General features: G+C 46.1%; 1 protein-coding gene across 4 annotated transcripts; it reads right to left on the bottom strand.

Moving 5' to 3' along the window:
• Window positions 1-17,128: 17,128 nt before the first annotated feature.
• On the bottom strand, window positions 17,129-20,393 carry LOC100281255 (branched-chain-amino-acid aminotransferase). 4 transcript variants are annotated; one of them, NM_001154174.2, is given in 8 exon segments: window positions 17,129-17,425; window positions 17,511-17,836; window positions 17,922-18,020; window positions 18,101-18,232; window positions 18,327-18,506; window positions 18,697-18,880; window positions 19,023-19,111; window positions 19,380-19,777. In NM_001154174.2, coding segments are annotated over 8 exon segments (1,239 nt in total). In that variant the 5' UTR covers window positions 19,491-19,777; the 3' UTR covers window positions 17,129-17,307.
• Window positions 20,394-21,132: the final 739 nt, after the last annotated feature.

Raw genomic sequence — 21,132 nt, forward strand, 5'->3', positions numbered from 1 at the left:
CAAGTGGATTTGACTTAGAGATAGGAATTTGAGTTTAATTTGCAAAAACAAACCAAGTGGTGGCAAAGGATGATCCATATATGCCAAAATTGAATCAAAATAAATTTGAGTTTTATTTGGAGTGATATTGCACTTGTTCTAGTTGCTTAATGTTGTGTTGGCATAAATCACCAAAAAGGGGGAGATTGAAAGGGAAATGTGCCTTGGGCCATTTCTAAGTATTTTGGTGATTGAGTGCCAACACAAGTGCTTAAATGTGAATTTATGCTCATGGATGGACAAAGTGCAAATCAAGAGTAAAGGTATGTTTCTAAGCCTTAGTACATTGGTTTTATGTACTAATATACTTGTCTAAGTGTTAGAAACAGAAAGAAGAAGAAAAGAAAAGAAATGAAAAAAGGCTTGGCTGGGTACAGCCAAGACTCAGCTCGGTCTGGCACACCGGACTGTCCGGTGGTGCACCGGACAGTGTCCGGTGCGCCAGGCTGACTCGGCGCGAAGTGGCCGCTCTCGGGAATTCGCCGACGGCGTACGGCTAAAATTCACCGGACTGTCTGGTGTACACCGAACTGTCCGGTGAGCCAACGGTCGGCCGGGCCAACGGTCGGCCGCGCGATCTGCGCGGGACACGTGGCCGAGCCAACGGCTAGAACGGGGCACCGGACTGTCCGGTGTGCACCGGACATGTCCGGTGCGCCAACGGCTCTCTGGCGGCCAACGGTCGGCTGCGCCATTTTAGGAAGGAAATCGGGCACCAGACAGTGTCCGGTGCACCCGACGACAGAAGGCAAGATTGGCCTTCCAGATTTGCTCTCAACGGCTCCTAGTTGCCTTGGGACTATAAAAGGGACCCCTAGGCGCATGGAGGAGAACACCAAGCAACCTTAGAGCATTCTTGATCATCCACACTCAGTCTTTGCGCATTCGTTTGTCATTCTCAGTGATTCGAGCTCCGTTCTAGTGAGAACTTTGAGATAGTCTTTTGAGCTCGATTCTTGGACGTGTGTGTGCGCATTTTGCTATGGATTTGTGTGTGTTGCTTCTCTCCCTTACTCCGTGCTTCTTTGTGAACTTCAAGTGTAAGGGCGAGAGACTCCAAGTTGTGGAGATTCCTCGCGAACGCGATAAGAAAAGAAAAGCATAACACTGTGGTATTCAAGTTGATCATTGGATCACTTGAGAGGAGTTGAGTGCAACTCTCGTCCGTTGGGACGCCACAACGTGGAGTAGGCAAGTTTTGTACTTAGCCGAACCACGGGATAAACCACTGTGTCTTCTCTATGTTGAACTTCTTGTGGTTATCGTATTGTGCAAGATCTTCTCTCTAGCCACTTGGCATTAACTGTGCTAACGCTTAATCAAAGTTTTGTGGCTTAAGTTTTTAAGTTTTACAGGATCACCTATTCACCCCCCCCCCCCCTCTAGGTGCTCTCACAAACCCCTCAGCCAAACAGCTGCATAGTCTAGAGGTAGAGGAGTAGACTCCTCACACCGGTTAAGTCTAGCTGAGTATTAGTATACTCAGCCTTGCTTGTGGCACAATTTTTGCAGGTACCATTCAGGAAATGGTTGATGGTGTGACTTGGCCTACCACCCTGCCACCGGGTTGGACGGTCGAGTGGGATGTTGCTCCAGCAGGAGAGGAGCATGAGGAGTAGTGGGCTAGGCCTTGCCCATTTCCTCATTACCAACGACATCGATTATCCGCTGCACTTTATTTTGTGAACTTTATTTGCTACTCAAAACTCCGATTTATGTAATAACTCAGTACTTAATTTGAGGTTTCCTGTTTTATTGTATTTCTTCTGTGACTCACCTTCGAGTGAGATTGTGGAATTTGATCCTGGTTAAGTGGCTCTATCAGACTAGATCTGAGGGTCTGACGGGTTATTCCGATTTAAGTGTGTTACGGCCCCTGAGGCGTGACTTAGGCACTTAAGCTGGAATAATTCGGGTGGTTCTGCCACATACATCTCCCATCGTGTCATCGCCTCGGCGTCCCCCACCCGCTCGTGATCCCCAGCGCAACCCCCGCCCACTGTCCCGCCCCGCGATCCCCGATGCCCTCCCCCCACGCACAGAAACTCCCAGCCTCGTCGATCCCTGCGTCTAATCCCGCTCCCATGTCCCCCACCGCTACATGCATCGCGCCTCGTCACTGAGTCGTTCTCAGTCACGCCATGCCAATGTCGATCCACCCGTCAAGAGCAAGGTGCAGCAGAGATCGTTCTCCTTGTTGCTGCTTCCTCACCATCCGGAGATGGTCACCGCCACCTAATATCACGGTGGCGGGAAGGCACGGTGCTCCCCCATCTCCTTCGGTTTTGCCTGCTCGCCAGCACGACGCGACGATGCCCCCCGCTGATGCCCTACGCGATGACGACCCCCGCAAGCATAGCCTCCGCTGGAGAAGCGACAACACTCTCATATCCAGTTCCATGAGTCAGTAAGTGCCCCCACCACCTTAGCTTCTCCAATATCTATGATCTGGCGAGCTGCCGACGCCTTGAGCCCAAGAACAGAAAGTGTTCAAAATCATGGGGAGAAATCGAACAGAGATTACGGTGCAATCCAAGTTGTGCACGTTTATGGATTGGAATCACATAATGTCTTGTGCCCCATTCTTTCAGATATATAATTGCTCATGGTGCTTCTAGAGGAATATAATTGGTCTTTCGTATTCTGGAGGTATTGAAAGTCGCCTAGAGGGGGGGGTGAATAGGGCGAAACTAAGATTTATAAAGTTAATCACAACTACAAGCCGGGTTAGCGTTAGAAATATAATCAAGTCTGCGAGAGAGGGTGCAAAACAAATCACAAGCAAATAAAGAGTGTGACACGCGGATTTGTTTTACCGAGGTTCGGTTCTTGCGAACCTACTCCCCGTTGAGGTGGTCACGAAGACCAGGTCTCTTTCAACCCTTTCCCTCTCTCAAACGGTCCCTCAGACCGAGTGAGCTTCTTCTTCTCAAACACTTGGAACACAAAGTTCCCGCAAGGACCACCACACAATTGGTGTCTCTTGCCTCAATTACAAGTGAGTTTGATCTCAAGAAAGATTGAGAAAGAAAAGAAGCAATCCAAGCGCAAGAGCTCAAAAGAACACAAGCAAATCTCTCTCACTAATCACTAAGGCGTTGTGTGGAATTTGGAGAGAATTTGATCACTTGGGTGTGTCTAGAATTGAATGCTAGAGCTCTTGTAAGTAGTTGAAGTAGGAAAACTTGGATGATTTGAATGTGGGGTGGTTGGGGGTATTTATAACCCCAACCACCAAACTAGCCGTTTGGTGGGGCTGTCTGTCGCATGGTGCACCGGACAGTCCGGTGCACACCGGACATGTCCGGTGCGCCAGCCACGTCACCAAGGCCGTTGGGTTTCGACCGTTGGAGCTCTGTCTTCTGGGCCCGCCTGGATGTCCGGTGGCACACCGGACATGTACTGTAGAGTGTCCGGTGTGCCAGCGCGCGCGTGCCTGACTTCTGCGCGCTTCTGGCGCGCATTAAATGTGCCTGCAGGTGACCGTTGGCGCGAAGTAGCCGTTGCTCCGCTCGCTCACCGGACAGTTCGGTGTACACCGGACAGTCCGGTGAATTATAGCAGAGCGAATTCCCAAAGCTGGCGAGTTCCTAAGACGCCCTTCCATGGAGCACCGGACACTGTCCGGTGTACACCGGACAGTCCGGTGAATTATAGCGAAGCGCCTCTGGATTTTCCCGAAGGTGAAGAGTTCAGCGTGAAGTCCCCTGGTGCACCGGACACTGTCCGGTGGTGCACCGGACAGTCCGGTGCGCCAGACCAGGGCACACTTCGGTTATCCCTTGCTCTCTTTGTTGAACCCAATACTTAGTCTTTTTATTAGCTAAGTGTGAACCTTTGACACCTGTATAACTTATACACTAGAGCAAAACTAGTTAGTCCAATTATTTGTGTTGGGCAATTCAACCACCAAAATCAATTAGGAACTAGGTGTAAGCCTAATTCCCTTTCAATCTCCCCCTTTTTGGTGATTGATGCCAACACAAACCAAAGCAAATATAGAAGTGCATAATTGAACTAGTTTGCATGATGTAAGTGCAAAGGTTGCTTGGAATTGAGCCAATATAAATACTTATAAGATGCGCATGGATTGTTTCTTTATTTTTAACATTTTGGACCACACTTGCACCACATGTTTTGTTTTTGCAATTTCTTTTGTAAATCCTTTTCAAAGTTCTTTTGCAAATAGTCAAAGGTAAATGAATAAGATTTAGCGAAGCATTTTCAAGATTTGAAATTTTCTCCCCCTGTTTCAAATGCTTTTCCTTTGACTAAAACAAAACTCCCCCTAAATGAAATCTCCTCTTAGTGTTCAAGAGGGTTTTGATATATCAATTTTGAAATACTACTTTCTCCCCTTTTGAACATAATAGGATACCAATTTGAAATTTCCAATTGAAAATCATTTTAAAATTAGGCGGTGGTGCGGTCCTTTTGCTTTGGGCTAATACTTTCTCCCCCTTTGGCATGAATCGCCAAAAACGGAGTCATTAGAGCCCTTACAATTACTTCCTCCCCCTTTGGTCATAAATAAATGAGTGAAGATTATACCAAAGACGGAGTCCTTTTGCTTGGGACTTATGCTCTCTTCCCCAAAGATGGAGAGTTGCCCGGAGTGACGGCGAAGGATGAGTTATGGAGTGGAAGCCTTTGTCTTCACCGAAGACTCCAATTCCCTTTCAATATACCTATGACTTGGTTTGAAATAGACTTGAAAACACATTAGTCATAGTATATGAAAGAGACATGATCAAAGGTATATAAATGAGCTATGTGTGCAAATCAACAAAAGAAGTTCCTAGAATCAAGAATATTTAGTTCATGCCTAAGTTTGTTAAAGGTTTGTTCATCAAGAGGCTTGGTAAAGATATCGGCTAATTGATCTTTAGTGTTAATATATGAAATCTCGATATCTCCCTTTTGTTGGTGATCCCTTAGAAAGTGATACCGAATGGCTATGTGTTTAGTGCGGCTATGCTCAACGGGATTATCCGCCATGCGGATTGCACTCTCATTATCACATAGAAGAGGAACTTTGGTTAATTTGTAACCATAGTCCCTGAGGGTTTGCCTCATCCAAAGTAGTTGCGTGCAACAATGGCCTGTGGCAATGTACTCAGCTTTAGCGGTAGAAAGAGCGACCGAATTTTGCTTCTTTGAAGCCCAAGACACCAAGGATCTTCCCAAGAACTGGCAAGTCCCCGATGTGCTCTTTCTATTAATTTTACACCCCGCCCAATCGGCATCCGAATAACCAATTAGATCAAATGTGGATCCCCTAGGATACCAAAGCCCAAACTTAGGAGTATAAACTAAATATCTCAAGATTCGTTTTACGGTCGTAAGGTGAGCTTCCTTAGGGTCGGCTTGGAATCTTGCACACATGCATACAGAAAGCATAATATCCGGTCGTGATGCACATAAATAGAGTAAAGAACCTATCATCGACCGGTATATCTTTTGATCGACGGATTTACCTCCTTCGTCGAGGTCGAGATGCCCATTGGTTCCCATGGGTGTCTTGATGGGTTTGGCATCCTTCATCCCAAACTTGCTTAGAATATCTTGAGTATACTTTGTTTGGCTTAGGAAGGTGCCCTCTTGGAGTTGCTTCACTTGAAATCCTAAGAAATACTTCAACTCCCCCATCATAGACATCTCGAATTTTTGTGTCATGATCCTACTAAATTCTTCACATGTAGACTCGTTAGTAGACCCAAATATAATATCACCAACATAAATTTGGCATACAAACAAGTCATTTTCAAGAGTTTTAGTGAAGAGTGTAGGATCGGCTTTTCCAACCTTGAAGCCATTAGTGATAAGGAAATCTCTAAGGCATTCATACCATGCTCTTGAGGCTTGCTTGAGCCCGTAAAGCGCCTTAGAGAGTTTATAAACATGGTTAGGGTACTCACTATCTTCAAAGCCGGGAGGTTGCTCAACATATACCTCTTCTTTGATTGGTCCATTGAGGAAGGTACTCTTCACGTCCATTTGGTAAAGCTTGAAGCCATGGTAAGTAGCATAGGCCAATAATATACGAATTGACTCAAGCCTAGCTACGGGTGCATAGGTTTCACCAAAATCCAAACCTTCGACTTGGGAGTATCCTTTGGCCACAAGTCGAGCTTTGTTCCTTGTCACCACACCATGCTCGTCTTGCTTGTTGCGGAACACCCATTTGGTTCCTACAACATTTTGGTTAGGACGTGGAACTAAATGCCATACCTCATTCCTAGTGAAGTTGTTGAGCTCCTCTTGCATCGCCACCACCCAATCCGAATCTTGTAGTGATTCCTCTACCTTGTGTGGCTCAATAGAGGAAACAAAAGAGTAATGCTCACAAAAATGTGCAACACGAGATCTAGTGGTTACCCCCTTATTAATGCCGCCGAGAATGGTGTCGACGGGGTGATCTCGTTGGATTGCTTGGTGGACTCTTGGGTGTGGTGGCCTTTGCTCTTCATCCTCCTTGTCATGCTCATTTGCATCTCCCCCTTGATCATTGCCGTCATCTTGAGGTGGCTCATTTGCTTGATCTTCTCCTTCATCCATTTGAGCCTCATCCTCATTTTGAGTCGGTGGAGATGCTTGCGTGGAGGAGGATGGTTGATCTTGTGCATTTGGAGGCTCTTCGAATTCCTTTGGACACACATCCCAATGGACATGTTCCTTAGCGTGATGCATGGAGCCTCTTCACCACCTATCTCATCAAGATCAACTTGCTCTACTTGAGAGCCGTTAGTCTCATCAAACACAACGTCACAAGAAACTTCAACTTGTCCAGTGGACTTGTTAAAGACTCTATATGCCCTTGTGTTTGAATCATATCCTAGTAAAAAGCCTTCTACAGTCTTAGGAGCAAACTTAGATTTTCTACCTCTTTTAACAAGTATAAAGCATTTGCTACCAAAGACTCTAAAATATGAAATGTTGGGCTTTTTACCGGTGAGGAGTTCATACGATGTCTTCTTGAGGATTCGGTGTAGATATAACCGGTTGATGGCGTAGCAGGCGGTGTTGACCGCCTCGGCCCAAAATCGATCTGAAGTTTTGTACTCATCAAGCATGGTTCTTGCCATGTCCAATAGAGTTCTATTCTTCCTCTCCACTACACCATTTTGTTGTGGCGTGTAGGGAGAAGAGAACTCATGCTTGATGCCCTCCTCCTCAAGAAAGCCTTCGATTTGTGAGTTCTTGAACTCCGTCCCATTGTCGCTTCTAATCTTTTTGATCCTTAAGCCAAACTCATTTTGAGCCCGTCTCAAGAATCCCTTTAAGGTCTCTTGGGTATGGGATTTTTCCTGCAAAACGAATACCCAAGTGAAGCGAGAATAATCATCCACGATAACTAGACAGTACTTACTCCCGCCGATGCTTATGTAAGCAATCGGGCCGAATAGATCCATGTGTAGGAGCTCCAGTGGCCTGTCGGTCGTCATGATGTTCTTATGTGGATGATGGGCACCAACTTGCTTCCTTGCCTGGCATGCGCTACAGATCCTGTCTTTCTCAAAATGAACATTTGTTAATCCTAAAATGTGCTCTCCCTTTAGAAGCTTGTGAAGATTCTTCATCCCAACATGGGCTAGTCGGCGGTGCCAGAGCCAACCCATGTTAGTCTTAGCAATTAAGCATGTATCGAGTTCGGCTCTATCAAAATCTACCAAGTATAGCTGACCCTCTAACACACCCTTGAATGCTATTGAATCATCACTTCTTCTAAAGACAGTGACACCTATATCAGTAAAAAGACAGTTGTAGCCCATTTTGCATAATTGAGATACAGAAAGCAAATTATAGTCTAAAGAATCTACAAGAAAAACATTGGAAATAGAATGGTCAGGAGATATAGCAATTTTACCCAATCCTTTGACCAAACCTTGATTTCCATCCCCGAATGTGATAGCTCGTTGGGGATCTTGGTTTTTCTCGTAGGAGGAGAACATTTTCTTCTCCCCTGTCATGTGGTTTGTGCACCCGCTGTCGATGATCCAACTTGAGCCCCCGGATGCATAAACCTACAAAACATGTTTAGTTCTTGACTTTGGGTACCCAAATGGTTTTGGGTCCTTTGGCATTAGAAACAAGAACTTTGGGTACCCAAACACAAGTCTTTGACCCCTTGTGCTTGCCCCCAACATGTTTGGCAACTACCTTGCCGGATTTGTTAGTCAAAACATATGATGCATCAAAAGTTTTGAATGAAAAGCTATGATCATTTGATGCACTAGGAGTTTTCTTTTTAGGCAACTTAGCACGGGTTGATTGCCTAGAGCTAGATGTCTCACCCTTATACATGAAAGCATGGTTAGGGCCAGAGTGAGATTTCCTAGAATGAATTCTCCTAATTTTGTCCTCGGGATAACCGGCAGGGTATAAAATGTAACCCTCGTTATCCTGAGGCATGGGAGCTTTGCCCTTAACAAAGTTGGACAATTTCTTAGGAGGAGCATTATGTTTGACATTGCCTCCCTGTTGGAAGCCAATGTCATCCTTGATGCCAGGGCGTCTCCCACTATAGAGCATACTTCTAGCAAATTTAAATTTTTCGTTCTCTAAGTTATGCTCGGCAATCTTAGTATCTAGTTTTGCTATATGATCATTTTGTTGTTTAATTAAAGCCATGTGATCATGTATAGCATTAATATCAACATCTCTACATCTAGTACAAATAGAAGTGTGCTCAACGGTAGGTGTAGAGGGTTTGCAAGATTTCAATTCTACAACCTTAGCATGCAATATATCATTTTTAGTTATAAGGTCAGAAATTGTAACATTGCAAACATCTAATTCTTTAGCCTTAGCAAGCAATTTTTCATTTTCATTTCTAAGGCTAACAAGAGATATGTTCAATTCTTCAATCTTAGCAAGCAAATCATCATTATCATTTCTAAGATTGGGAATTGAAACATTACAAGCAATATAATCAACCTTAGCTAACAAATTAGAATTCTCATTTCTAAGGTTGTCTATAGTCTCATGGCAAGTGCTTAGCTCACTAGATAATTTTTCACATTTTTCAACTTCTAGAGCATAAGCATTTTTAACTTTAACATGCTTTTTGTTTTCCTTGATTAGGAAGTCCTCTTAGGAGTCCAAGAGATCATCCTTCTCATGGATGACACTAATTAATTCATTTAATTTCTCCTTTTGTTGCATGTTTAAGTTGGCAAAAAGAGTGCGCAAGTTATCCTCCTCATCACTAGCATTTTCATCACTAGAGGATTCATATCTAGTGGAGGATTTAGATTTAACCTTCTTCTTTTTGCCGTCCTTTGCCATGAGGCACTTGTGGCCGACGTTGGGGAAGAGAAGTCCCTTGGTGACGGCGATGTTGGCGGCGTCCTCGTCGTCGGAGGAGTCGCTAGAGCTTTCGTCGGAGTCCTACTCCCGACAAACATGGGCATCGCCGCCCCTCTTCTTGTAGTATCTCTTCTTCTCCTTTCTTCTCCCCTTCTTGTCGTCGCCCCTGTCACCGTCACTAGATATAGGACATTTTGCAATAAAATGACCGGGCTTACCACATTTGTAACACACTTTCTTGGAGCGAGGTTTGTAGTCCTTCCCCCTCCTTTGTTTGAGGATTTGGCGGAAGCTCTTGATGACGAGCGCCATTTCCTCATTGTCGAGCTTGGAGGCGTCGATTGGTTGTCTACTTGGTGTAGACTCCTCCTTCTTCTCCTCCGTCGCCTTAAATGCGACCGGTTGTGCCTCGGACGTGGAGGGGCCGTCAAGCTCGTTGATCTTTCGTGAGCCCTTGATCATAAATTCAAAGCTCACAAAATTCCCGATTACTTCCTCGGGGGTCATTAGTGTATATCTTGGGTTGCCACGAATTAATTGTACTTGAGTAGGGTTAAGGAAAATGAGTGATCTTAGAATAACCTTAACCACCTCGTGGTCATCCCATTTCTTGCTCCCGAGGTTGCGCACTTGGTTCACCAAGGTTTTGAGCCGGTTGTACATATCTTGTGGCTCCTCCCCTTGACGAAGACGGAAGCGACCGAGCTCCCCCTCGATCGTTTCCCGCTTGGTGATCTTGGTGAGTTCATCACCCTCGTGCGCGGTCTTGAGCACGTCCCAAACTTCTTTGGCGCTCTTCAATCCTTGCACCTTGTTGTACTCCTCCCTACTTAGAGAGGCGAGGAGTATTGTTGTGACTTGGGAGTTGAAGTGCTCGATTTGGGCCACTTCATCCACATCATAGTCTTCATCCCCTACAAATGGTACTTGTACACCAAACTCAACAACATCCCATATACTTTTGTGGAGTGAGGTTAGATGAAATCGCATTAAATCACTCCACCTAGCATAATCTTCACCATCAAAAGTTGGTGGTTTGCCTAATGGGACGGAAAGTAAAGGTGTATGTTTAGTAATGCGAGGGTAGCGTAGGGGAATCTTACTAAACTTCTTGCGCTCATGGCGCTTAGAAGTTACGGAGGGCGCGTCGGAGCCGGAGGTGGAAGGTGATGAAGTGTCGGTCTCGTAGTAGACCACCTTCCTCATCTTCTTTATCTTGTCGCCACTCCGATGCGACTTGTGGGAAGAAGCTTTCTTCTCCTTCCCCTTTCCCTTCTTGCGGGACTCTTCCGATGAAGCCTTCCCGTGGCTTGTAGTGGGCTTTTCGCCGGTCTCCATCTCCTTCTTGGCGTGTTCTCCCGACATCACTTCGAGCGGTTAGGCTCTAATGAAGCACCGAGCTCTGATACCAATTGAAAGTCGCCTAGAGGGGGGGTGAATAGGGCGAAACTGAGATTTAGAAAGTTAATCACAACTACAAGCCGGGTTAGCGTTAGAAATATAATCAAGTCCGCGAGAGAGGGTGCAAAACAAATCGCAAGCAAATAAAGAGTGTGACACGCGGATTTGTTTTACCTAGGTTCGGTTCTTGCGAACCTACTCCCCGTTGAGGTGGTTACGAAGACCGGGTCTCTTTCAACCCTTTCCCTCTCTCAAACGGTCCCTCGGACCGAGTGAGCTTCTTCTTCTCAAACACTTGGAACACAAAGTTCCCGCAAGGACCACCACACAATTGGTGTCTCTTGCCTCAATTACAAGTGAGTTTGATCTCAAGAAAGATTGAGAAAGAAAAGAAGCAATCCAAGCGCAAGAGCTCAAAAGAACACAAGCAAATCTCTCTCACTAATCACTAAGGCGTTGTGTGGAATTTGGAGAGGATTTGATCACTTGGGTGTGTCTAGAATTGAATGCTAGAGCTCTTGTAAGTAGTTGAAGTAGGAAAACTTGGATGATTTGAACGTGGGGTGGTTGGGGGTATTTATAGCCCCAACCACCAAATTAGCCGTTTGGTGGGGCTGTCTGTCGCATGGTGCACCGGACAGTCCGGTGCACACCGGACATGTCCGGTGCGCCAGCCACGTCACCAAGGCCGTTGGGTTTCGGTCGTTGGAGCTCTGTCTTCTGGGCCCGCCTGGATGTCCGGTGGCACACCAGACATGTACTGTAGAGTGTCCGGTGTGCCAGCGCGCGCGTGCCTGACTTCTGCGCGCTTGTGGCGCGCATTAAATGCGCCTGCAGGTGACCGTTGGCGCGAAGTAGCTGTTGCTCCGCTCGCTCACCGGACAGTCCGGTGTACACCGGACAGTCCGGTGAATTATAGCGGAGCGAATTCCCGAAGCTGGCGAGTTCCTGAGACGCCCTTCCTTGGAGCACCGGACACTGTCCGGTGTACACCGGACAGTCCGGTGAATTATAGCGAAGCGCCTCTGGATTTTCCCGAAGGTGAAGAGTTCAGCGTGAAGTCCCCTGGTGCACCGGACACTGTCCGGTGGCACACCGGACAGTCCGGTGCGCCAGACCAGGGCACACTTCGGTTATCCCTTGCTCTCTTTGTTGAACCCAATACTTGGTCTTTTTATTGGCTAAGTGTGAACCTTTGACACCTGTATAACTTATGCACTAGAGCAAAACTAGTTAGTCCAATTATTTGTGTTGAGCAATTCAACCACCAAAATCAATTAGGAACTAGGTGTAAGCCTAATTCCCTTTCAGGTATATAATAATCTTACTTTTTCCAGGCCTCCAATCCATTTTCCATGCCAGATATTTACCTAACGTACATTAAACCTGCACACAACCCTGTCTATGAGGTATATGTGTATCTGTCATTTATCACTTTTGATCTGACGTAGTGACATGTGGTTGACCAATTATATCTGCTTACTGTACATTGGTATGCGGTGAATTTCAGACCAGAAGGTAGATTTCTTCAAGGGGAACAATGTTGTGTAACTTAATCAGCACAACCACTATACTGAAGGTGTCCGGATCATGATGCAGACAACAACAACTGGTGTACTCATTGCCACTTTGATGGTAATCGAAATGGGGACAAACACAATTGAAGGAAAAATATCCAAAGACAAAAGGAGTGAGTTTTTACTTCTTCAGATTCCACCAATCAGAATAAGAACTAGACATCATAGAGACCAACTTTTGGTAAGAGCAACAAAAAAACTGGACTACTAAAATTTACTAATGTGATGTGCAACTGTCCTGTTACTAATGTTTTTTGGGGTCTATCATGGATAACAATATGCATTTGTTCTTTGTACAGAGATTTTCCTTACGATACTATGTTCGTTTGGTCATTTGTTCTTTGAAAGAATTAATTAGAAAAGAGAGAATTGATTTTATTGGGATCCAAGAGACCAATAAAAAATCCTTTGATGATTCTTGGCTGCAGTCTATTAGTGGTAATAGAAATTTTGCCTGGTTCTGGTCTCCAGCCAAGGGGAGATCGGGTGGTTTGCTTGTTGGTTTAGATGCTGATGTTTTTGATATCAGACAAGTTGATAAAGGGGATTTTATGATCAAGGTTCTTGTGGCTCATAAAGAAAGTGGTTTTATCTGGAATTTTATTAATGTCTACGGTGCTGCTCAAAATGATTATAAGCAGTTCTTTTTAACTGAGCTAGCTTCCTTCTGTTCAAATTGCAAATATCCTATGTTGATAGGAGGTGACTTCAACATTTTAAGAAAAGATTCTGATAAAAACAAACCCGGTGGTACGAATTGCTGGAGCTCGCTGTTTAATTCCATCATTGATGTTAATAGTTTGATTGAGCTTGATTTGAGTGGCAGAAGGTATACTTGGTCTAATAATAGGGAGCCTCCCACTTTTGAAAAATTGGACAAATTTCTGGCGAGTCCAGAATGGGTCCTTCAATTCAAAAACGTGGTGGTAACTGGTCTTGATAGAACTTTATCTGATCATGTTCCTCTTTATCTTAAAACTGAGTCTAATGTGTCTCCTAAGAGAGACTTCAGATATGAGTTGTGCTGGAAATTTCGACCAGATTTCAAAGAGTTTGTTTGTAAAAGTTGGTCCCTTCCGGTTAGAAGTCGTTTTAATATTGATATTTGGAAAGAAAAAATTAAAAGATTGAAAAAATCTTTGAAAGGATGGAATATTAATGTTGAAGGCAAGTATTCTAAACTTAAGAAAGAGTTAAGTCAAAAAATTGATCTCATCGACAAAAAAAGTGAAAGTTTTGGTATCTCTCATGAGGAAAGACTTGAAAAATTAGATTTGGAATGGAACTTAAAGAATTTGATGATTGAAGATTGCTGCAAAAAAAAGCAAATGGCTAGAGAAAAATTCATTAATAATGGTGATGAAAACTCCAAGTATTTTCACCTTATTGCCAAAGGAAAAAAAAGAAGAGTTAGAATTCTGTCCTTAGTTCATGAGGAAAATGATGTTAAAACTGATGTTAATATCAACAAAGTGGCTACTGATTTTTACAAAAATCTTTTTGGTCCTTCTCCTGTGTCGAGCATTAATATGTCTAATTTTCATATGGATATGCTTAGTGAGGAGGATCGTATTCGGCTCACTGCTCCTTTTACTATTGATGAAATTAAATCGGTGGTGTTTAGTTTAAAACACAATAGTGCTCCGGGCCCTGATGGTATTCCTGCTGAATTCTTCCAAGATTTTTGGGAGATCATCCATAATGATTTGTGGAACTTATTCAAAGATTTTTATGATGGGGCTCTTGACATCAAACGACTTAACTTTGGTCTTGTTACTTTGATTCCTAAAATTGATAATCCTACGGATATGAGGAATTTCAGATCGATCTGTTTTTTAAAAGTTTGTTATAAAATCATTACTAAAGTTCTTACAAATAGACTGGCGACTTGTATCACTACTGTGATTAGTCCTAATCAATATGGCTTTATTAAAGGAAGATATATCATGGATGGTGTGATTTCTTTGAATGAAATTCTTCATGAAGTGAAAAAAAGAAAACAAAGTGGAGTAATTCTAAAAATTGACTTTGAAAAAGCGTATGATAAAGTTAACTGGCAATTTCTTTTTTGCATGATGCAAAAAAAGGGTTTTGGTGACATTTGGAGTGATTGGGTTATGAAAACTGTCAGAGGTGGTAAAGTGGCTATCAGGACAAATGATTTAATTGGTCCTTATTTTGCAACTCATAAAGGTGTTCGCCAGGGTGATCCTTTTTCACCCCTGTTGTTTAATCTGGTGGCAGATGGTTTGGCTAGCATCATTCATCAAGCTCAGGAAAAAAGTCTGGTTTGTGGTTTGATTCCTCACATCATTCCAAATGGCTGTTGTTGTTTACAATATGCTGATGATACTATTTTCATGATTCAAGATTGTTTAGAAGGAGCAAGAAATCTTAAATTCATTCTTTGTCTTTTTGAACATATGTCTGGGCTGAAAATCAATTTTCACAAAAGCGAAATTTTCTGTTTGGGTGAGGCTAAAGAATATACTGATTTATATGCTGACATTTTCACTTGTCCTATTGGTAGCCTTCCAATGAAATACCTTGGTGTGCCAATTGATAATAAAAAGATTAGTAAATCTCTTTGGTGTCCTATGTTGGAAAAAATGGACAAAAGGTTGGCTGGTTGGAAGGGGAGGTTCTTGAGTCTGGGAGGCAGATTGACCCTTTTGAACAGTTCTCTTTCTAATGTACCGCTGTACATGTTATCGATTTATCCGGCTCCTAAATCAGTTATTAGAAAGTTGGATTTATTCAGAAAAAGTCTCCTTTGGCAAGGGGGTTCCCAGAAAAAAAAATGCATTTGGTTAATTGGCAGACAGTTTGCTCCTCCAAAAGCTTAGGCGGTTTAGGTGTGTTGAATTTGGGTTATATGAATGATGCGCTGCTATCCAAATGACTTTGGAATTTGGAAAATACTAAGGGTTTATGGCAGAGAATAATTACTGAAAAATATATTAAGGGAAAACCCCTTATTTCTGTTATTCAAAGACAGACTGACTCTCATTTTTGGAAAAAACTCTTAAAGCTTAGGGAGAGTTTCTTTAAGCATTGTAAGATGGCAGTTGGTAATGGTCGTCGTACTAGTTTTTGGAAAAATTTCTGGATTGGTGATGGCCCTCTGGCTTTGAGGTTTCCCATTCTGTTTGATTTAACTGCAGACAAAGACATCTCGGTGTTTAAAGTTTTGTCTTCGGATTTTGAGGCTCTTTCTTTCAGAAGAAGAATGACTAGTGACCTTCAGGGGCTTTTTGATGAGTTAGTGGCTTTATGTTCTGATTTTAATTTGTCAAACCATGAAGATAAACCTGTTTGGAGATTGGGCAAAAATGGGTTCACTGTCAATTCTTTGTATAAGAAAAATTCTTTGGACCAGATCAAAGTTCCTTACAGATTTCTTTGGAAATCTAAATTACCACAGAAAATAAAAGTTTTTCTGTGGCTGGTGTTTAGAAACAAAATCCTTACTAAAGATAATCTGAAAAAAAGAAATTGGAAAGGTTCTGATGATTGTTGTTTTTTGGTGGCATGGAATCTATTGACCATTTATTTTTTAAATGTTCTGTTGCTAGATTTGTCTGGAGAGTGGTTCAAATTGCCCTTAATTTGGAGTACATTCCAAAAAATATTGAGGAAGTCTGTGATAGCTGGATGAAAAATCCTAAAAACAAAATGTCAAATCTTCTGATTTTTGGCTGTGGGGCTTTGTTTTGGGCTATTTGGAGAACCAGAAATGATTGGTTTTTTGGTGAAAAAAGTTCAATTGACCCTGCTAACATTATATTTCTTTGTTGCTTTTGGTTGGATTCTTGGGCCATTCGACAGAAAGAGAAGGAAAAAAAGATGGTGGTCCGAGAAAGCCAACTCATCCGAAAGATAATAAGTGAAGCGATGAGCAGGACGTTCGGGTGGTGCCCGAGGGATCGACGTATTTCTGGTTGAAGACTTCATTTTGGCTCTGGCGTCGGCTGTTGTCGATCAGTGCAGCTCAATTAGTTCTTTTGGTCTTAAAAACTGTGTTGATGGTTCTGCCAGAATTTGAAGTTTTCACTTTGCTGGTCTGATCCTTTTGGGTTTGCTCTATGTAAATAAGCTTAGCTTAAAAACTGTGGGGCGGTTTGGTAGGAAATTAGTGGCGATTAACTTCTACTCTTCTCGTTCTGATGGTTGAAGTTAGTTTCACTAGTTTTCTACTTTTTGGTTGATGGGAGGCTTCCCACCGTTCTGGTTTGTAATGAACTGTTACCTATTTCTTAATGAAATAGGGGGCTATGCCCCTTCGTCAAAAAAAAGTAGTAAATAAACACCATTTGCTTCAACGGTTCTAGGTTGCACACTAGTATATAATATAAACACAGGATAATGTCCCGCTGTTACGGACCACGTGGCCTGCCTCCTCGTCTGATCGAGCTTCTGGAAACGGAAGGAAGACCCGTGTCGTCTAGGTACAAGTACAACCGAGTTCCCCACATCGGATTACGATAGGATCCACTACACGGTAAAGCACACGTTTCTTGATTCGGATTGGCACGCCGACGTGGACACGGAGGGAAAAAATGAAGGCAACTTGGGATCGGTTTGGTGCACGTTTTTTCGTCCCGTGAGAACGACCTGCCGACGGACCCGACCGCTCTGTGCTACGGCTATGCTGCACAGAGACTGTATCGGACCTGCGTTGCTTACTACAAGACTGATCGTATCGTATCTAGCTTGTGTGACGTTAATTACACCGCCATACATTCAAACGGAGCTGTCGATGCAGAGAATGCCATGGAACATGAGTGCACAAGGGACTCGCGGAGATCAAATCAATGGCTGCTCAATGGCCTCGTCACTGATCGCCATCGAACACACACGGTTTATTCTTCAATTTGCTGCAACACTACATATGCTGATCAACCGAGTATGCATTCTACCGGATGACAATACTGATGTAGGATCCAATGTCGTGGCGATGGCATTCCCCAACCTTATTAATCTACTCTACTGCTACTGTCCATCCCTTGCTGTCCTCGGCGGCCATGCCCATCTGAATGGATGTCAGCGTCGTGTACAGCTCCTGCGACACCGTGTCCGGCCCCGTTCTGAACTCATACCTGAAAGAAAGCTCTGTCACTCTCTGTCGATAGGCGTCGTATATGCCCCGGGCACACGAAGAACGAACGAGGAGAGAGTTGTCACCTCTCGCCCTGGTACGTGACTGTCGACACGGGAGCAACCACCACCGCGGTCCCGGTGCAGAACACCTCGTCTGCGGCCACCAGATCGTCGATGGAAACCAGGCGTTCCTCAACCTTGTATCCGCGGTCCCTGGCGAGCTCGATGACGCTCTTGCGCGTGATGCCCGGCAGGATGGTGCCCCGGGTGTCCGGCGTGGCGACCACGCCGCCCTTGACGACGAACACGTTGCACGACGACACCTCCTCCAGGTACCGCTTGTGGACCGAGTCCAGGTACAGCACGTCCGTGAACCCCTTGCTCTTGGCGTCCATCTGCGCCCTCAGCACCTGCAGCACATCACAATGCAGCCCCGTCAGAGCGCGTCGTCGGGCGATAGTATAGATTTGTCCCGGACGGACGGACGGGACGTACCGGCGCGTAGTTGGCGATGGTCTTGACCCCGCCGGTGCCGCCGGGCATCGCGCGGTGGAACTCGTCATGCACCACCAGGTTGATGGGCGCCAGGCCCTCCTGAAAAAAAAAAATCAAGGTCGCGTCTCGTTCTCTGTTCAGCAGGAACGGAACCGGTGTGGCAGTGGAAACTAACTGACCTTGAAGTAGTTCCCAACGGGTGCGGCGTAGATGAGGAAGGTGTACTCGGGGGCCGGAGCCAGCCCAAGGATCGGGCCGCTCCCCACGAGCAGAGGCCGGAGGTACAGGGCTCCCTTCCCCTGCGGCGGCACCTGCAAACGGAACGCATGGCACGCAAGTGATCGCTGGTCGGCGCCGGCGCGTGGCTGGGGCGGGGCGGGCAAACAGCGGAACGTACGCACGTACCCAGCGCCTGTTGGCGAGGACTGTCTGCCTGACGGCGTGGACGAACTGCTCCACCGACGGCGCCGGCATGCACATGCGCTCGGCGCCGCGCTGCATCCGCCGCGCGTTCTCCTCCGGCCGGAACAGCGTGTACCCGGCCCGGTCCGGCCGCCGGTACGCCTTCATTCCCTCGAACAGGCCCTGCAGGGAGCGGGCGGCGGTTGGTCGCAGTAGCAGCCAGGCATGCGTGCCAATAATTTGTTAACTACTACTAAGATAATATTCAATTAACGTCGGCGTCGTCCAGGGTGTTTCGTTTCGTCACCGTCGTCGATATACAGTAGTTTAATTACTAGAGAGAAGACGGAACGGAACGAGGACGAGAACGAACCTGGGCGTAGTTTAGAACGCCGGAGGAGGGGCTGAGCTCGATGTTGCCGTAGCGGCAGAGCTCGCCGCGGGGGAAGTCGCCGCGGTCCTCCGGCGAGCACCGCGTGACGTACATGTAGTCGGTCGGGGTGAGGCCGAAGCCGAGGTTGTCCCAGTCGATCTCGCCGCCGCTCTCCTCGTTGGACCTGCGTAGTACGTTCACACGCATGCTGCATGATGCACGTTGCGGCCGGCAGACTTAAAAGATGGCGAAACAATGGGGGAGTCGGTCGGAGAATGCCCGATCGGGATCTGCGGCCGGGCGTACTGTCTGTCACTGAGGCTCACCTGTCGGCGACGTGGTCCAGCTGCGGCAGCGACGACTGCCACCGGCGCGGGAGCAGAAGGGAGCATCCGCCGCCGCCTCCTCCTCCGGCCTGCGAACAGCGAGCAGCGAAAGGGAGGAAGAGGTTACACCGACCTCTGAGCATGGATGATCTCATCGCGGCGGGGAGAGGCATCGATCGTCCTGGACGCGGCGGCGGCCACGGCCGAATTAAGAAGAAACGATCGGTTACGGAAACGAGTAAAAGCGGGCCGCACAGTCCAGCTTCCACACGGCGAGAGGTTAACGCATGGGATTGGGATGTGATGTGAACGGTGCGCACAGGCACACACTACACACGGCGAGAATCGCGCACGCACCGTAGCCAACGCCTTCCCCAGGACCCTCCACAAGTCGCCGCCATGGCCGCTGCTGCTGCTGCGAGCCCACGACGGAAGGAGAGCGCCCTTCGCAGATGTCAACGCGGCCATGCAGTACGTACGGTCCCCCTTCTTTAGACCCCGGCCGGCTGCACTGCTACCACTAGCTATACACGGTATGTGGATTTCGGTCAAGCTCTCTCTCTCTCTCTCTCTCTCTCTCTCTCTCTCTCTCTCTCTCTCTCGTGGGAAGAGAAGAGTTATGGTTGCAACCTTCGTTCACGGGCTACCTACCAATGGCTGATGGGTTAGCTGGAGGGAAGGAAGAGGAGGGCAAATTAATCAAACGAGCACAGTTCGATGGAAGCACCAGTGCACCACGCACCCGCCCATGTGTCCCATACGGAGTCGGAGTGGGCTGTACTTATGCAAGCGGCGGATAGCCTGGCGGCGAACGCTCGTTTCCGGCGCTGTGTATTCGTCCACTGCTGCTACAGCTAGTCCTGCAGAAAGCGATAGAACTTGGGTTTGCAGCTATTGGCACGGAGCGTGCAAATTGCAGCGTCCGATTGCGTCAGGGGGGGGGGGGGGGGGGGGGGGTCATGCATGATAAAAGATCGTCTCGGGTATACAGCTTGCCTTGAGACAGAGCCAACTGACCTAGCGCTGGCCGGCTCGCTTGCGTCTCTGCACGCGTGAGGGTCGGAGCTCGCCGGCCGGGAAACTAGGAAGGCGTCGTACGGTTCCGCCACGTGTAGCCGTCGTCGATGGCAACGGCTCATGCAACGGGGAAGTGTTCATTGATCACTGATCAGGGCAGGGTTGAGATCGATGGAGCTCATGTCAGCTGCTAGCTGCTTTCGCTTCCACTAGACGTCGTCGCAGCCGAGCGTGCAGGTGTCCAAATTTGCTTGTACTCCGTCTCCTTTTCTCCTGGCGCTCTGCTTCACATGAGCTAGCTACCTTGGTTGCCTCACCAACCAGTACTCCTCTTTCAGCTCTTGTGTTTTTCTTCACGCTGTCTTATCTAGTGATGAGTAGTAGTTATCTGCATGCATGCATGGTCCTTGGAGAGCCCATGACTTGCTGCCATATCTGGTGGTGGTGGGGGTATGTTGGTATATTATACATATATCAATTTTACTATTTTAGGCAGGTGTAGGTGCAAAAGGGACGACGAGTGCCCAAAAAGTCCTGATCTGCAGAGTGCGGACGCCTAGATAGGCGTGACCATTATTGAATGGGCGGGACCGTACCAGCTGACCATGCCGTCGGTGATCCATAGAACGAACCATCTTCTGAGTCGATGATATGTATCGACGTGGATATGCGTCAGATACTCCCTACCATCCATCCGCTTAGGTAAGGAAGTCACGGCTTGAAGGCAGAGCAATCCGGATCACTCTAAGGGCCCGTTCGCTTCTACCGGAATAAACCTGGATTCATTCCAACTCATCGAAATCTATATAAATTAGAGAAGTAATCCGGCCAGTAATCAATCCTGAGCTCCAATTCCTATAAACCGAACGGGGCCTAAAGTGTCCGTACGTATGACACTGTAGCTCTATTTATAGTGATAAATTGGAGTATAAATTTGTATTACAAACATGCTCAGAGTTCTATACACATAGACTACAAAATCCTATGAGGGGCATTCATTGTCTTTTCCTTCACAAACGTACCGATCAAGCTTTCAGGTCTCTTCTTCCCTCCTCTCTGGTAATTCATTGTCGAAGCACCTAAAATATACTTA

This window comes from Zea mays, chromosome 1 (assembly GCF_902167145.1).
Source record: "Zea mays cultivar B73 chromosome 1, Zm-B73-REFERENCE-NAM-5.0, whole genome shotgun sequence".
Taxonomy (NCBI): Eukaryota; Viridiplantae; Streptophyta; class Magnoliopsida; order Poales; family Poaceae; genus Zea; species Zea mays.